This window comes from Helianthus annuus, chromosome 5, assembly GCF_002127325.2.
Source record: "Helianthus annuus cultivar XRQ/B chromosome 5, HanXRQr2.0-SUNRISE, whole genome shotgun sequence".
NCBI classification, from domain to species: Eukaryota; Viridiplantae; Streptophyta; class Magnoliopsida; order Asterales; family Asteraceae; genus Helianthus; species Helianthus annuus.
Window position 1 is genome coordinate 156571639 of NC_035437.2, and position 17609 is coordinate 156589247.

At 34.1% G+C, this 17609-nt stretch overlaps 3 protein-coding genes across 3 annotated transcripts; 1 reads left to right on the forward strand and 2 right to left on the reverse strand.

Moving 5' to 3' along the window:
* Positions 1 to 4: 4 nt before the first annotated feature.
* Positions 5 to 409, forward strand: LOC110943894. Its single transcript, XM_022185624.1, has one exon. The coding sequence runs from the start codon at positions 5 to 7 to the stop codon at positions 407 to 409; it is 405 nt and encodes a 134-aa protein (XP_022041316.1).
* Positions 410 to 950: 541 nt separating this feature from the next.
* LOC110941767 (NAC domain-containing protein 83) lies at positions 951 to 2698 on the reverse strand. Its single transcript, XM_022183428.2, has 3 exons — positions 2406 to 2698; positions 1856 to 2157; positions 951 to 1457 (listed from the first exon to the last, which is right to left on the reverse strand). The coding sequence occupies exons 1-3, from the start codon at positions 2632 to 2634 to the stop codon at positions 1173 to 1175; spliced, it is 816 nt and encodes a 271-aa protein (XP_022039120.1). The 5' UTR covers positions 2635 to 2698; the 3' UTR covers positions 951 to 1172.
* Positions 2699 to 7804: 5106 nt separating this feature from the next.
* LOC110941768 (probable protein S-acyltransferase 7) lies at positions 7805 to 16181 on the reverse strand. Its single transcript, XM_022183429.2, has 5 exons — positions 15950 to 16181; positions 13976 to 14158; positions 10171 to 10467; positions 8478 to 8711; positions 7805 to 8399 (listed from the first exon to the last, which is right to left on the reverse strand). Exons 1-5 carry the CDS (start codon positions 16043 to 16045, stop codon positions 7971 to 7973), a joined length of 1239 nt encoding a protein of 412 aa, XP_022039121.1. The 5' UTR covers positions 16046 to 16181; the 3' UTR covers positions 7805 to 7970.
* Between the last annotated feature and the right edge of the window lie 1428 nt (positions 16182 to 17609).

Sequence of the window (17609 nt, forward strand, 5' to 3'; positions counted from 1 at the left end):
GAGAATGACTATTCCAGACGCCTCTTGTGTTTTGTGTGGAGGAGATTATGAAGACGTCAAACACATTTTCATTGGCTGCAGCTTTGCTTTTGAAGTATGGAACCATATTATGAACTGGTGCAAGTTATCTCCCTTTTTTACATATGATTTTGAGGATTTACTTTTACTTTATAAGAATGTCCATTGTGGTAAATGGAGAAAAAAGATTGTGAGAGGTATTGTTGGGATTACTATATGGGCGATATGGAAAGCAAGGAACGAGAAAATATTTCAAGACAAGAATAAGCTCGCTCGGGAGGTGTTGGCAAAAGTGAAATCAATGGCTTTTCTTTGGTTGCAAAATAGAGCGAATTTTTCTTGTATTGTGTGGGAGGATTGGGCTAAATACCCATTGTATATGTATGTGTAATTGGTGGCGGTCCTTGCTTTGAGGGCTAGCCGGTTCTTATTGAAAGTTAATGTTAAAAAAAAAGAAGGAGATTATAGGCTTTTTTTTTGGTTTTATACCGAGATTTTTTTTATTTGGACTTAAAATGTCAATACTTTCGTACATATGATTCATTAAGAATTTTCAACCACAAATGTTACTCCTTTACATCTTCTATCAAGTGAGTTATCCACATTAACATATAGATCATTAAATTATTTTGTGTGGGATGAATGGAATCACTGGGTGCCTCCAAAGATCAAATATTTGTGTGGAGAGCATCTCTAGGTAAGATCGCGACAAAGGTTGAACTGAAAAAGAGAGGTGTAAACTGTCAGAATGTTATATGTTCCAGATGTGGTGTGAGGAAGATGGTGTGATTTTAATATAAGAGATGTAATAGTGTAGTTTTTGTTGTTTTTCTTTTAGCATGTCGTTCTTCTTTTGTTCTTTGTTTGTGGGTTTTACAGAATAGCTGGTCCGTTTTCTATATTTCATAGAATCTTTTGTTGTTCAAAAAAAATCATGAAATTAAATTAAATTAATTTACTAGAAACAAAATACATTTCATTTAATACCCTAAATATTCCAAGCGAATATTATTACAATACTAATCTTGCGAAGCACAGAATACCATATTTGAATACAAAAAAAAAAAAAAAAAAAAAAACCAAGGGGCTGGCGGCGTCGAGTAGTCGACCTTGACCACTGTACCTAGTGTCACGGTGATTGGCACAAAAAAAAATTACTTAACTTCATGATGCAACAACTTTCTACTTGAAGAAATTTCTTGAGTCACGTCACTAGAGCCACAAGACGATGAAGATGATGACACCGACGAAGATGATGGCGGTTCATGTAGGACATTCATCTGATCATCATTTCTCATTGTAAAATCATGATGCAGAAGCTCTGTCTGTGGAGTTAAACCACTTGATACCAGCTTCTCATCTGCAACTCTTGCTTTACTACTTCTTTTGTTCAAGAATATGTGACATAGAACCCAGTTTCCCAATTGCATCCAAGTTCTCTACAGTAACGTATGAAAAATAAAACCATAATAATAATAGTAATAATAATTATTATTATATATATAGAAGTAACATGAGGATAATCACAAAGCATAATCTAATCAAATGATATCTCCAATTTATGATAAATATTATATAGACATTAAATGCTATCTGATATATTCTCTCTAATATCCTTTTAAGTCCTAACATAAACAAGTGCTATCTGATGTATTCTCTCTAATATCTTTTAAGTCCTAACATAAACAAGGCACGAATAAACCAAAGAATTCGATTAGAATTTGCGTGTATATATCGTAAATCAAATTAAGCTTTCTCCTTTTATAATGGATTTCAGAAGGTGTTGTAAGGTCTAATTCACCGCAAACGATGGAGTATAATACATTGACATCATTACCTTATCATTGGAGCTCATCTTTGGCGAGTAAGTGGAATGAACAAGGCGATATTCGTGCATAATCCAACAAGTCCTCGTGGTTGATCCCGGGTTCACAGGCTTGCCTTTGTAGAAAACAAGTGTTTTCTTCATCCCCATAATGATCTCTTTCTTTCTAGTGATCAAATTGTTATTACAGCACCTTGTGATCTGTTTGTCGAAACCAGTTTCTTTCCAATACCCGTCACCGCTTGGTCTAGTTGATCCATGGCCATACTTAGCTTCATTCTTGCTGAAAAAGTACCTGTCTTGCTCCCAATCCCCTATTGAACATTAAATTTAAACTTAACAAAATGTAAACTTAATAACGTGCATGAAAGTTATTAGGGTTGTAAACAAGTTACAACACGTGTAAACGTAGCATGCACGTTCTTTTATACTACATTAGACATTGCATAATGTTCATGATTAGACTTGGATAGACTAACAAGTTACAATAAGAATAATAATAATAGGTATACATACTAAAAAATTCTTGTTTTGCTAAAATGGTTTCAATAAAATTACTAACCAGGCAAGTCCCAAGGATTCAACTTGCAAATGTTGATGATTTCAGGAACGATTGCAGCGGGAAGAGAACATGAGAAAACTTTACGGATCAGATACTGAAACACGATCTCTTGATCCGTTGGTTGGAACCTGAACCCGGGTGGTAATCTAATGGCTCCATCTTTAATAAAATTTAGCTTTGATACCTCCATGTTAACCTTTTCTCCATGCTTATTTTGATGGATTGACATCAGAATTATAATAATCCCTATTAGAGAGCTTTAAAGAATAAGAAGAAAAAAAAGTTTTAAGTCATAAGTTGAAGTAGTGAACATATGAGTGTCCTTTTTATACTAGATGCTCTTAGAATCAAACTAAAAGCCTTTTCTTTTTATCATTTTGGAACATATACCATATGATACTTGTCACTTAAGTTGGATAAGCATATTATGCGCATAGTAAACCTATTTTTTTTATAAACTTTGGTAAAATGTTACCAACTGTGTTTTAAGAAATGTAACTAATTTGAATTATTATCTATATATGGACATTAAAGAAAAAGTGGAAGTTTAACTTTACTTTTAACTTAACTTTGGGATTGTTATTTTGTAATTAAAAGCATCCTTTTAGTAGGTTGAGTCATTTACATTAAACATGTCTCACAAATGCAATTGCAATTGCCTTTGTCCTACACACCCAATTGATTTCTAGGCTTTTGGCTCTTGATTCTACCTAGATTTTTTCTTCATTTTTAATGTAAAAGATTTAGTGCTTTAAAGTTTAAAACTAACTTTATAAAAAAAAAATTGACATTTTCGTCGTAAAACAAGCTTTTAGATACATATATACGGAAAGAAACAAGCAAACGGACAACAAACAAGACAGTCTAGTGCGATTCTTGAATAAACTTTGTGGTTTTAAATTACATCTGAAATCGTATCTAATACATGCATTGTTACATCAATTCAGATACTGTTTCTAAGCAAATGGAATGAATTTACATAGAATATCAAGAAAACTACATATACTATAAGCTATAAAGGGTAGTTTCTTTGTTCTAATTAAAAACTCTAGAGTTTTAAAATTATTATAAACAAGAAAAACAAGTTTTCACATGTCCTTTTGACAAATTCTTACTTCTCGGATTGTGCTATGATTTTTTCTTTGAATAGCTTTTTAACATAAAAGACTTTTCGACTAATGGATATATGACATAAAAGGGCATCTATCCAACAAAGACTTCTTTCCCATTATATGTTTTTTTTTAATTCAAAAAAATAAGACCCAAAATCTTTTCTAAAAGACTTGATGAACTTTGGTTTGTATCTTAAAATATAAAGGAAAGAAAAACATGAAAGACTTTAAGAGCAATGGGGGATTAGCAAGTAATGGAAGCATAAGCATGAGGAATTGATCTTGTCAATTGGGTTATGGAGCATAGGTGCTTTCCTTGCTTGAGAAGTAACTTTTCTATATTCTTTTAATAAATTAGTTGGTAATTTTTCAACTATAACAATTTAAAAAATATAAATGTTTTGAAGAGAACTTCAATTTCAAGCAACATATCTCATCACATTGGAAGAATACTTCAATCTCAAGCAACTCCACAGCTTCAAACTTCAAGCCCTAAAGATTCTTTCCTATCACCATCCATTCACCGAATTTTTTTAGTGCTCTAAAAAGTTTTCAATATTAGCATTTTGAAAATAGCATGCTTCTAGAAGCAAAATAGCATGATTTAGATATGTGCTAGTGTGTAGAGAAGGATATTAAATAAATAAATAGAGAACTACATAAAAAATGTTACTTTTGTTTTAGCTATATAGCCTACTCCATTTTTTCTCTTCAAGTCAGCAAAGCATTTTCATACAAATGTATTAAGTTGTTTTTCATAATTTTTCATTTAGTGTGTATAAGTAAACACTATATATTTTGAGAATATGCAAAATAAAACAAAATAAATCATTTATTTTTTTAATCTTGAAAGCTTTTAAAACGTAAGAATATGATATACATGCAATATTTATTCGTCTTTATGAAATTCGTAAACAAATATGAAAAAGTTTCGTTATTACTTATAACCTAGACATGTAAAAGTCATGTGTAACTTATGTTACCTACACATATATATAAATAAATAGAAATTTTATATACATAAACATATGCATTTGTATGTAAAATATGCAAAATTTAAAAAAATAAATTATTGGTTCTTTTTGTATGTAAAATATGCAAAATTTAAAAAAATAAATTATTGATAAAAGAACTAAACTTTTCAAGTTTGTTTGCTTTATTTACCTAAAAATATAAGGAAATGTAATGAACATCAACCCATACACACATATATAACAACGACGCGTTCTTTTCACAGTCACTATTATGTTAAGAAGATAACCGCATTGACAACTTAATAAGAGAAAGAAAGATACTGGTGTAGATAGTTATGTGAGTGTCCTATACAAATACACTTAAAGCAAAAGGTAAATGTATAATATTGTTTGTGTACGGTTAAGAACTAATACTATGTTAAAAACTGTAAAAACTGAATAAGCAGATGTAAATAATGCTTTAATAAAAAAATATAAAAAGTTGGTTGATTTTTTCCTCCCTATTTCTTTGACTTTATCTCATCTGGCGGTGAGGTATGTGTGTACACATATAGAGAGAGAAGGGAGCATATTGACATCAATATAGCTTTCCAAATTGCTCGACGAGAATCGCTTAACAATCGTTTGAAAAATGCCTGAAAAATGTTCGTTCGATTCCTCCTCAGTTTGTAAATGAACCGCTTGGATCGGTTCGATTCAAATTCAACCCAAGCATGAGCAAAGGTCCGCTCGCCCGTCGATCACTCGGTTTCGCTCGAATTATTTTTATTAAATAATTAATATACATATATATATATAGAGTAGGAGTTGGGTGAAAAGTCTATTTTTCCTAGAAAGTCTAGGAAGGAATAAGAATTGGACATGTGTCATTGAGGGATTTTAAGTAGAAGGGCTATCATGTAATTTCACATTTTAATTTTATTTTGGAATGTATCTTCATTAACTAAAATTCCATGATTTTCGGAATTTTTATTATTTTCGAATTCAAATCTGGAAGTCAATGTGTTCATTAACTAAAATTCCATGTCACATTACATCGCATATTCCATTTTTCAGAAGATTACTGGAATTTATCAGCATGTTCTTGGTGCTGTGTTTTAACAGTTTACAGGGCTAAAGTCAATTTTTTTATAAATCCCACAATATGAAGATGCTAAAACACAGGGTATGAATCTGATTGCTGTTAGAACACAACTGTATGAATCTGAATGCTAAAACACAACTGTATGAATCTGATTGCTGTTAAAACACAACTGTATGAATCTGAATGCTAAAACACAAGTGTATGAATCTGCTTGCTGTTAAAACACAACTGTATGAATCTGTTTGCTGTTAAAACACAACTGTATGAATCTGAATGCTAAAACACAACTGTATGAATCTGCTTGCTGTTAAAACACATCCGTATGAATCTGGATGCTAAAACACAACTGTATGAATCTGAATGCTAAAACACAACAGTATGAATCTGCTTGCTGTTAAAACACATCTGTATGAATCTGCTTGCTGTTAAAACACAACTGTATGAATCTGTTTGCTGTTAAAACACATATGTATGAATCTGAATGCTAAAACACAACAGTATGAATCTGCTTGCTGTTAAAACACATCTGTATGAATCTGCTTGCTGTTAAAACACATCTGTATGAATCTGAATGCTAAAACACAACTGTATGAATCTGCTTGTTGTTAAAACACATCTGTATGAATCTGGATGCTAAACCACAACTGTATGAATCTGCTTGCTGCTAAAACACAACTGTATTAATTTGCTTGCTGTTAAAACACATCGTCAAGAAAACGGAGATGATAAGAACAATATTTGAATGGTGATGATGAACTCGGAGATGGTGGAGATTGGAGAAGTGTTTTAATTTGATCCGGTGCTCTCCATCGATTCTAAAGTTATCTTCTTCCATGATTGTAGTTATTTTTGGTAGGGATTGGGGTTTCCAAGATGGGTTTGGAGAGAGAGAGAGAGAGAGGGAAAATCGCTTGAATTTAGGAACTGGGTGGTTATCTAATTGATTTAAAACACGGCCATTGACAAAATTGCCCCTACTCATTTAAAACAATCAATTAATTAAACTCAAATATTACAAGATTGCCATTGATTTAATCTCTAAACACACCAATCGGATGGACCAGATCGCTTCCTAGACTTTCTAGGAAAAACATACTTTCCGTGCGAACCCTACTCTATATATATATATATAATAGATTTTAAAGATTAAAAGCCCAAAAAATATAATAGCCCAAGAAAAAATTAAAAGCCCAAAAAATATACTAGCCCAACTTAATAGTTAATAACAAAATCTAAACCTAAATCCCTAATTCCTAAAACAATCACATAAACTGATTGTTTGAATGTTCGATCTGCATATCGCCGCTGTCACACACCAAAATCTAACCCTAAATTCCTAATTCCTAAAATAATCTCATAATTTGATTGTTCGTTCTCATCTGCATATGGAGATGATCAAGCTTGAAGAAGTTTATGGCTTTTGAGCTAAATGACAATTTGTATTTCACACTTTATTTTGTGCTTCTTGATATCGTTAACAACATTTTTAGAATCATGATTTTAGTTATGTATTGTTTTTGTTAGTAAGGTGTTGGACATGTTTTAATTAAGTTAGGATTTGTTTTTGTTGAACGCAGCCTTATAATAGTCTTGATTTCATTTTTTTTTTTTTTTTCGTTTTGCTACACATGTTCTAATTTCGGTGCTAAGAAAAACCGAGTGAAAACGATCTGCTCGATTCAAATTCAATCCGAGCATGAGCATCACTTTTGTGCTCGGTTTGCAAATTCGATCCGATCGGATCGGATCGGTTGTAATTCAATCCGAGCACGAGCAGACCCTCGATCGGATCGGATCGGCTCATGAACAATATATCATACTTTTCGATTAACTCTCAAAACATATTAAAATTCACGTCCATTTCAGTTGATTTCTATAATAAAATTGTATTTTTACCTCACGCGTTACGACTAGAATTTGATTGAGCATTGTTCGTTTTATTATCTTACCGGCACTTGGTATAGTAGCTAAAAGAGATAAAAATGACTACTAGTACTAGTACCGATATTAAACCTTGACGTAAACCCAAGCGATGCAACGGGGACATTCACATTGTTATCGAATGTGTTTTACGTAGATCAAGAACCACTAAAAATGATATGTTCCCAAGATAATTTTAGTTATAAATTCTTAACATTAGTTATAAATTGTTCTAAATTAAACACACCATGACCGTGCACACACATACGCCCATAGTAAGTTATTTACTTTTTTTTTAACTGCATTTCCTTTGAAGATATAAAAAATATTGGATACTAAGTTTAATCATCTCCATAAATTATAATGGTTAAAAAATATACACAATAAAAGGCCTCCACTATAACTATACCCCAATTTTAAAGGGTATACACAAACCAAACTCGCTTAATATCTTCTTACAGTCAAAGCTGACCTGTCATTTGACTGGCACCTCCACACTGCCACCTAAGCTGCCACTACTTCCACCACGGCTGAACCGGTCTGAGTACCCAATACCTGTAATTGAAGCAATCTCACTTTGCAGGTCCCAGCTTCCGCTCCGCCCCAAGCTAGCCCGCCTGCCGCCACCAGCGCCGCCGTCATCTCCGCCTGTGGCCTCGTTCTTTCGGATAGGCTTCATGCTACCCATTTCAACGTCGCTCGGAACCTTCTGTATGTCTGAATTTACAAAACTGCCACCGCTGACTCTAGTTGGAGGCTTAGGCTCTCTAGGTACCAATGCCCTGAAATTGTTCTTAGATGGAGGAATGCTGGTCCAGAAGACCTCCATGAAGTTTCCAAAAATGCCCCTGTTGTATGGATTTTCGGATCTGTCGTATCGATATCTAAAGTTTTCATATGTTGACTGCAAGAATAGATGTTAACAGCCTTTTAAAATGTTGGAAGTTTGGATAGCACAGACCTAAAGAAAACTAGTTCATACCTGGTTTGTGCTGATGAGATAAAGATGAAAGATGGTGAGGCCACCAACAAACCAAACTGCTAAAAAAGTGTAAATTATTAGCACGATTGATGCAGGAGTCTTGATTAATGCTCTCCAAATTGAAGTGTTTTCACTGTGCATGATCCTTATGGCATACACCCAGCAAAAGGAGAACACGTAAATGCACAGCAGAGTTGCCGAGGAGACAAACATGAAGAAGAACCGGTAGTTACGCTGCATCCAGAAACATAATGCTTGTTAACAAATGTTAATTGTGTATTTGAACATGACCTGAGAATCTGAGATTTATAGAACAACTATTATAAGTCAGTATACATGGAAGTTTGGACAACTTTTGATTCAGCCCAATGCATCATCATTTAACTACTCGATATAGCAATCAGAAATATTGCATATTATAGTTTCCTATGGTTCTCTTTTGGTAAATTTAAAAGTGAAACAATTACTTTGGAACCAAAAGCATGATTACCAAAAATCGGTCCCATGTTTGCCAGATAAACAAGATGAATTAAATGCATTTATTCGAGTCATAACTCAAAAAGTTGTCCAAAAAAATCATCTTCTACAAGTACTTTTAGCAAGTTCAACTGTTGTTCCGAAAGCTTAGCACCACAAACCATGGTTACGAAAATCAATAAGTCGGAACATACTTAGAGGGAAAACGGGTGAAATAAAAAAATAAGAAAGAAACACTAAAAAGAAGCAAGTCAAATAGTTGTCAAGTCACCTACAAGCGACCTCATAAACCATTTTAATCAACAAATTAGGTTATCACTGAAATAATGGCAGTGTATAGTATGCTGGAAGGCAACACAGAACGGAATGAACCATTCCGACAGAACGACGAAATTGTGTTTGTTAACCATATATTAAAGGAAAGAATGTGATTCCTTCCCTTTTTGGAATTTTAATTCCTTAGAAAACGGGTGTTTTTACTCATTCCTTTAACTCATTCCTTTAGAATGGTTTAACTTCTTTTCTAAAACAAAATGAACGAATGACAATTTAAAGTCTAATCAATTTAAAAAATATATATATTTTTTATTTTAAAATTATGACCCTTTTTATATAAAATTAAGTTTACTTAAAATAACTTTTAAACTTTTAGAACAAACTATTTTATTACTATTTTATTATTTGATATTTCTTAATCGTTTATTACCATATTCTTATTTGAGATTTTTTTAATCTTTTCTGTTTACTTTTTTATTTTTATGACATAATATGTTGTGTTATTTCTAAAAGTATGTAATATATCTTGATATAAATCTAACATGAAAACCTGATATAAAAACATGAAAAAAACAATAAAAGAAACATATCATTTTTTTCTGAACATGTCTTGTCATGCCCGATGGTAACGAGAATAAAATGACAGAAGTAGGATAAACATGATAATGAAATGCTTTGTTACTTCATTCCGTGCAACCAAACAGACCGACTATGTTGCTTAGTCTATTTGACACCAACTATTAAAAAACTTTAAAATGTTTGACAAAAAGTATCTCTGGCAACTAGGCCCAACTGGTATCTTCATGACAACAAAAATAACCACTTTGACCCATTACCCAACCCACCCGTGTTGCCACATGTACCATGAGATTTACATGGAAACAAGAGAAGCCGACACAAATAAAAGAAGAAGAAGAAGAAGAAGAAGAATGCTGTTTACCCGTCCAATGCACTGTCCAACCCATGGACAGTGATGATCGAATCTTTCCACACAGTTGTCACATATTGAACAATGAGAACAACGTGGAGGTCGATACAACATGCAAGTATCACAGTATTTGACTTTAACGGTCATCCCGTTGACCACTACTTCTTTAACCCTAGGCAAACGTAACTGTGGAGTTTGACCAGGCCCGACTTCTATACCCTGATCTGTAGTTTCTGGTTGTGGAGGGTGTGCATTTCTAGGAATTATACCTGGGTCTCTTCCAGAGGTCATTAGAAGAAGGATTATTACCTGCAAAACCATGCAGCATATCTTTTATACATGAACTTTTGTGGAGTATAATAGGTTACCACATGAGCTATGCCATTTAATTCAAAAAGACTTTCTATAGCATTTAATTGTTACACATGGATACTCTAGAAGTATAAAATTATAAACTAAGAACATTGTGTCTCTTGTAGCTTGCAAAATTTTCCATGAATGCTCTTGACCGCAATTTTCCAAAACAAGAAAAAGTGCATATGAACTACTGATTTGTTTACAACTCATATAAGCGGCTAGGAAACAAAACTAATGTGCTCGCCTCGGTATTGTTTAAAACAAAAGTTTAACACAATTTATGAAGTCTTTATTTCTGCTTCCTATATCTTTAATTTTAATAACTTCTTCTTGAGTATTAGTTGTATAGTATCCAAGACGACAGAATTCAATTAAATAAGTAAGAAACTCATCACAAAAAGAAATCCTAAACTTCGAAACACGACACAGACAGAGCCTACAAAGGATCATCTATGAAAGCCAAACTCATAAAAAAAGAAAAAGCTAAAAAGCCGGAGGACCTAAGAGCATAGTTGTCAATAGCGGCTATAGGGATCGCTATAGCGCGCTACGTAGCAAAGCGGTGTAGTGTTGCTATTAGGGTTATAACGACTGATAGCGAGAATAACGACAATTAATTTTTTTTTTATATAAATAGCAATTAGGTATAGCTATAAAATAGCTGGATTATAGGTTTTTGTTAAAGATACACGTAAAATAGCATATACACGAGGGTATTTTGATATAATATACATATAAAAATTTTCAAAATTCTTTTTCTAGTGTATCGCTATTTATAAAATAGTGGTCGCTATTCGCTATGTAGCATATAGGTCCCTTGTCGCTATTTGCTATTAACAACTATGCCTAAGAGGCAGTGATTTATCCTACGGTGGATGTCAGCGATTCGAGTCCGTCTATCTCCAACTCGTGAACTTAGCCGATTCAAAGATGTATCATACTCTCATAGCACCAACTCGTGAACTTAGCCGATTCAAAGATGTATCATACTCTCATAGCACAAGATTTTTTCTGATAGAATAAAAAGTTTACTAAACAATGACAGTATGACACATGAAAGACAAATTACTTCAAACAAAAAGTTATATTTGATTGAAAGTACAAGCCCCTATTCAGATTGAGGATGGTTTTACAACATGCTTGCTTAGTGGCAAAAAAGAAGGGCCCATCCTAGTATATTACTGAGTCATAAGTGAAATCATCATTTACACCAAATTTAAGCTCACATGGTACTAGGGCTGTAAACAAACTGAATGTTCAGCGAACAGTTCGTGAACTGTTCGGCGGGAAGTTTGTTTACGTTCGTTCATTTAATTAATGGAGATGAACAAGAAATTATGTTCGGTTAGTTAAATGAACGAACACGGGCAGATGTCTCGTTCGTTCAATTGTGTTCGTGAATGTTCGGTAATGTGTTCGTGAACATTCGTTCATGTACACCTTCTTTATGCACCGCTCCACTTTCCTTCTCATTATTCACAACGAAAAATACTATCGACCTTCGTTCAACGATTAAAGCTTCAAGGCTATGTAGCACGGGAACGGGTACGGGACTGGGGTACGGGGACGATACGGGTACGGGGAACGGCAAAAATTAAAAATCCAAGATACGGGTACGGCAAAGATATGGCAAAAAAAATTATAAAAAAATAAAAATATATTAAACAAAGACCCAAATAGATATATATTGATGTATACAATATATAAAAAATAATGTTATTTTTAAAATATACATAAAATAAACAAATATTTAGAAGTTGAAATTTATTTTAATGTTTATGATGTTAAAGTTATACAAAACAATTCGATGATGTTGTCATGTTTTTCAAGGAGTGTTCAAATAGATTTTTTTATTAGGATTTTAAGTGGGCCATAGACCAAAACATAAAAGGCCCACCAATAGAAAAATAGGGCTTCACTTTCGTTCATCATCAGTGCATCTTCCAAACCTAACAGAACAGCACAATGAGCAAGCGCTGCAAACCACCGGAGAAGAATATCATGGCCAGCTTACCTTCTTCTCTTCTATTTTCTTTCTTCTATGGTGAAAATCAGAGGAAGCGTCCCCGAAACGTCAAACAGGCGTCCCCACTTTCCGGAATCGTTTCGATGCCGTCTCCATTTTCCTGGAAACGTTTGGGGGACGTTCCCATGGTGTCCCCATGGCGTTTCCCTCCCCAAACCGTCCCCGGGACGGGTACTCAATGATCCAAGCCGTCCCCGTGCTTCATAGCTTCAAGGTCTAGCGCCACTCCCTCGCACCATCCACCTCTAGCCACTGTCGTCTTCGCCGATTTTATCTGTGTTCGTGAACCGTTCGTGAACACGTTCATTTCCTTAATGAACGAACACGAACAGGAAATCTCGTTTAGTAAGTGTTCATGAACCCTTCGTGAACACATTATATCCTTAACGAACGAGCACGAACAAGGCATTGTTCGTGTTTGTTCGGTTCATTTACAGCCCTACATGATACCCAACTTCTCCTGGTCTACAATTTTGTAATATGTATATCATTAATAGTGATAGTGTTAGCAATGTCTTTAACTGTTAACCAAGATTTTTATATTCCCATCCTCAAGTTTAGCATTTAGCAAGCGTGGCCCACAATACTACGCAGCCTGATCATATTACTAATTTCCAACTGTAATTTGTTCCATCATCAATAATCAACTTATGTAATTGTATAAACATAATTACCAAATTCGCTCCAAGAGCCACGAATTTCGAATTGGTACGAACTGTACCATACGGAATTCGATTTCGATCCAATTCGCCAATTCAGTGATTCCGATCGGCCTCCAGGTAAGAGATCCAATCCTTCTGATCGAATTTTAAAACCCTTCCAATTGATTTGAAATACGCCGGCTGGATCGTTTTTAGGGCGTGCCGATCACTGATTTTGGCGGGAAAGCGCATCCAGTAATTTGCGACGTCTCTTTGATTCCATACAACTTTTCCAAATTCGTTTTCACATTGCACCAATTGAATCCAGGAATATGTATAACTACCTTCCAGTTTCTACCAAATTAGATCATCAAATTCTATTTCTAGTCTTCTACTTCAGTATTTTATCTTCAATTTCTGAAATGGGAAAAACTTTTATGTTCATGTTTATGTTTTCTGTTTGGTAATTTGAATTTTGGAATTTCGTAATTTGGATTAATGAATTTGGTAATTTTTGTTTTAATTTGGGTAGACCGAACTGGACTCCATGGTACACCATACTGATTCGTACCGAAACAAACCTAATCCCCTCCATACCAAATACGTCCCCTCTAGCGAATCACATACTCTCTGATTTAACTCATACCCGTCAGAGTGAACCGCGAATTAGGTAACTATGGTATAAAGGCTTCGACTATAGTAATTATAGGGGCAGACACCATACCCAGCATTTCCATACCACTAACAAGCATTAATGTAACAACAAATATCTTAGAAAGTTCAGAACACTTACATAACATGTGAATACAATTGCCACCACCAAAATCAAAACTCCCAGATTATGAGAAAAATCATCAATCAACTTTCTTGCAACAAATGCACAGAAAACAGCAACAGGGGCAACTATTAGAAACATCGATAGGAAAACAGATCCCACGTCCGGTCCAAATATAAACCTTCCGCCAAGAAAAAATATCTGCACAGGAGAAAACAAAGCAGCTGATTGAGAAAAACGCACATATTTATAACACTCAAAGCTCTAATTACTTTTTTTCCTTTAACAAACTATTCACATATGAAGCACATCATTTCTAAACAATAAGAACACCTTTTAGACTCCTACACACGCGATTACAGTTCACGAACGACAAACTCGCCTAAAACTAAGTACATACATAACAATTCATTGTCCTTATCTGTCAATCAGCATCTCTAATCATCAACTTCATTATCCTAATTCATTATTTATTCATCTCATATGTTCAAATCAAAACCCTAGATTCAAAACCACTATAATAAAATACTAAAATCGAGCCATAAAATTATAATATCAATACTACATCAGTCAATGATAAATCACAATTCATGACACTCAAAAGCTCTAATTACTTTTTTTCTTTTAACAAACCATTCACATATGAAGCACATCATTCCTAAAAAATAAGAACACCTTTTAATCTCCTACACACGTGATTACAGTTCACGGACGACAAAATCACCTAAAACTATGTGCATACATAATATTCCATTGTCCTTATCTGTCAATCAGCATCTATTACGTCCTTTCACCAATCTACACTCATCAATTTCGAACCAAAACCCTAGATTCGAAACCGCTAAAAAACACTAGATCCAGCCATAAAATCATAAAACCGTAGATTCAGAAACTAGATCAGTCAATAATAAATCACAATCTATGACGCTCAAAGCTCTAATTACTTTTTTCCTTTAAAAAACTATTCACAATAACAACACCTTTTAGGGGCTGTTTGACAACTTCTAAATGGTTAAGTGCTGAACCAGTAAGAGGTCTGAACCATTAAGTGTTGAACCAGTAAGAGGGTCTAAACCATTAAGAACGAGTATAATGCTTAAACGTTCAGAGGCAAATGTCTGACCAATTCAGATTAGAGGTCTTAACCATTCAGAGGCAAATGTTTGAACCATTTAGAAATTTGCTCGCAAAACAAACAGTCTGAACCAGTAAGAGGTCTGAACCATGAAGAGCCCCATTAAGAGCTAAACAAACAACCCCTTAGTCTCCTACACAAGCAATCACCTTTCGCCAACGACAAAATCACCTAAAACTAAGTACACACTTAACAATTCATTATCCTCATCTGTCAATCAGCATCTAGTACATCCTATCTCTAATTTAAAATCCTCATTTACTCAATTTCATCATCCTAATTCATCATTCATCTCACACATTCGAACCAAAACCCTAGATTTAAAACCACCAAAACACTAAAATCGAGCCGTAAATCGTAAAAACGTAAATTCAGAAACTAGATCAGTCCACGATAAATCACAATTCATGACATTCAAAGCTCTAGTTACTTTTCTCCTTAAACAAACTATTCACATATGAGACACCTCATTTCTAAACAATAAGAACACCTTTTAGTCTCCTACACAAGCAATCACTGTTCACAGACGACAAAATCGCCTAAAATCTAGGGCACACATAACAATCCATTGTCCTCATCTGTCAATCAGCACCTATTACATCCTCATTTACTCAATTTCCTCATCCTACTTCATTATTCATCTCACACGCTCAAACCAAAACCCTAGATTCGAAACCGCTAGACCTAAAATACTAAAATCGAGCCGTGAAATCATAAAACCGTAGATTCAAAAACTAGATCAGTCAAGTATAAACCACAATTCATGGATTCAACATCTGCGATCTCTAACAACAATTATAACGATTGAAAGCGAAAACGCTAAAAAATTGAAACGAAGTGAGTGAAGGATAACATACGTTGCTTCCTTTCCATGTCTGGTAGGTGCGGAGAAGCTCCGGCGAGTGGTCGGCGGCGGCGGCATCGGATAGCTTCGGTGGATGTACGACATGCATGATGATGATGATGATTCTGTGTGTGAGTTTGTTGGTGATTGTTTTGTTTTCTCTCTCTAAAAGGAAAGGAAGGTGAATGAGACAGCTACCGGTGGCGGATTGTTGACTCCATTAATGGAATGAATGAATGCGTCAAAGGAAACGGCCGACGACAATTTACTCTTTTCAATTAAATTTCAAAGTGGTAAAGTTAGCTTTTTTTTTTTTTTTTTTTTTTATGGGTTAGACTTCTTACGGGTTCAGCACTTACGTGTTTGTTTTGCGAGTAGATATTTAAATGGTTCAAACATTTGGCACTGAATGGCTAGGCATTAAACTGAATCTGAATGGTTAAGACCTCTTATTTGAATTGGTCAGACATTTGCCTCTAGATGATTAAGCATTATACTGCCTCTTAAGGGTTCAGACATTTTACCGGTTCAGCACTTAATGGTTCAGACCACTTACTGATTCGACTCATCCTTAAAAAATTATGTGTTTTCCTTTTTCAAAGTGGTAAAGTTGTAAAGTGGTAGAAATAAATGTTATGTTTTATAAAGTGTGCCTTATTCAATATAGAATTAATTACATCATTAATATATATGGTTTATTCACTTTTTCATTCTCATACTTATTTATTATAAGATAAGAAATTACATCATTAGGGAACCCGGGGCACTCCGTGATATTATCACGGGAACAAAGTTTGACGCGTGATGGCCGGCCACCGGTACATGCGGTAACGCGTTATACATTAACGAAATCCATTTTCCGTTATTTCCTTCACGCGTTATGATTTTGGTTTGTGAGGGTATTTGTTGGTTGGGTGGAAATTGTTGGGTGTGGTGGTGAGTGATGACCACCCCTACTAAAAATGCTTGTGAGTGATGGAAAAATGGTCAATGACATGGCGAAACTTGATTGGTGCTTGTGAGTGATAAATTCTATCACTAGTGAACCACCCCTAGTCCCCTTAGTACTTGTGGCGTACGAATGATAAAACAATTTGTAGAATTAATTACACAATTAGTATTTGTAGTGTATGTGAAACCATTTGTAAAAAAGTGGTATCATTGTTGTAATTTTCAATTAATATGTATGAAAATGGTGAAATGGGTAAAACACAGATACTAAGCGTGTAATTAATTCTTAAAATTATAAAAAGAAATCGTAAAAAGTGCGAGATTTTATAATTGGTTACAGGTTAAATGACAGTGCTTTATGTGGTAAGTATGATTTCATATTTTGGCCTAGTTTTTTAGAAATTAATCGTAAATGATTAATTTGTAATGAACACAACTTTTTATCAAAACAACCCGTTTAAATCATCTTTTTTCGCTATAAATAGGACACACTCTTGTAAAATAAGGGGTTTTAATTATACATGCAATATCATAATCCTAAACTTATATTATGTACCTCTCTAATAAGAGAAAAAAAAAAAACAATGTGTATACAAGGTTTGCACATGGTTGGTGGACCGTGCTTTACTCAAGAGACCATATCATACTTTTTCATACTATAAAGTTTGAAATCATGTTACCTTTTAAAAATAAAGATACTCTCATGTTGTTTTGTTAAAATA

Bases quoted from the DNA above. Each gene is read 5' to 3' on its own strand.
- LOC110943894 (XM_022185624.1), top strand. From the start codon at position 5: ATGACTATTCCAGACGCCTCTTGTGTTTTGTGTGGAGGAGATTATGAA.
- LOC110941768 (XM_022183429.2), bottom strand. From the start codon at position 16,045: ATGCATGTCGTACATCCACCGAAGCTATCCGATGCCGCCGCCGCCGAC. The intron at 8,712-10,170 runs GTAAACAGCATT...TTCTGGATGCAG, and splicing joins TTGGACAGTGCATTGGACGG to CGTAACTACCGGTTCTTCTT. The intron at 8,400-8,477 runs GTATGAACTAGT...CTATTCTTGCAG, and splicing joins ATCTCATCAGCACAAACCAG to TCAACATATGAAAACTTTAG.
- LOC110941767 (XM_022183428.2), bottom strand. From the start codon at position 2,634: ATGTCAATCCATCAAAATAAGCATGGAGAAAAGGTTAACATGGAGGTA. The intron at 2,158-2,405 runs GTTAGTAATTTT...AATGTTCAATAG, and splicing joins GAATCCTTGGGACTTGCCTG to GGGATTGGGAGCAAGACAGG. The intron at 1,458-1,855 runs GTAATGATGTCA...ACGTTACTGTAG, and splicing joins AGATGAGCTCCAATGATAAG to AGAACTTGGATGCAATTGGG.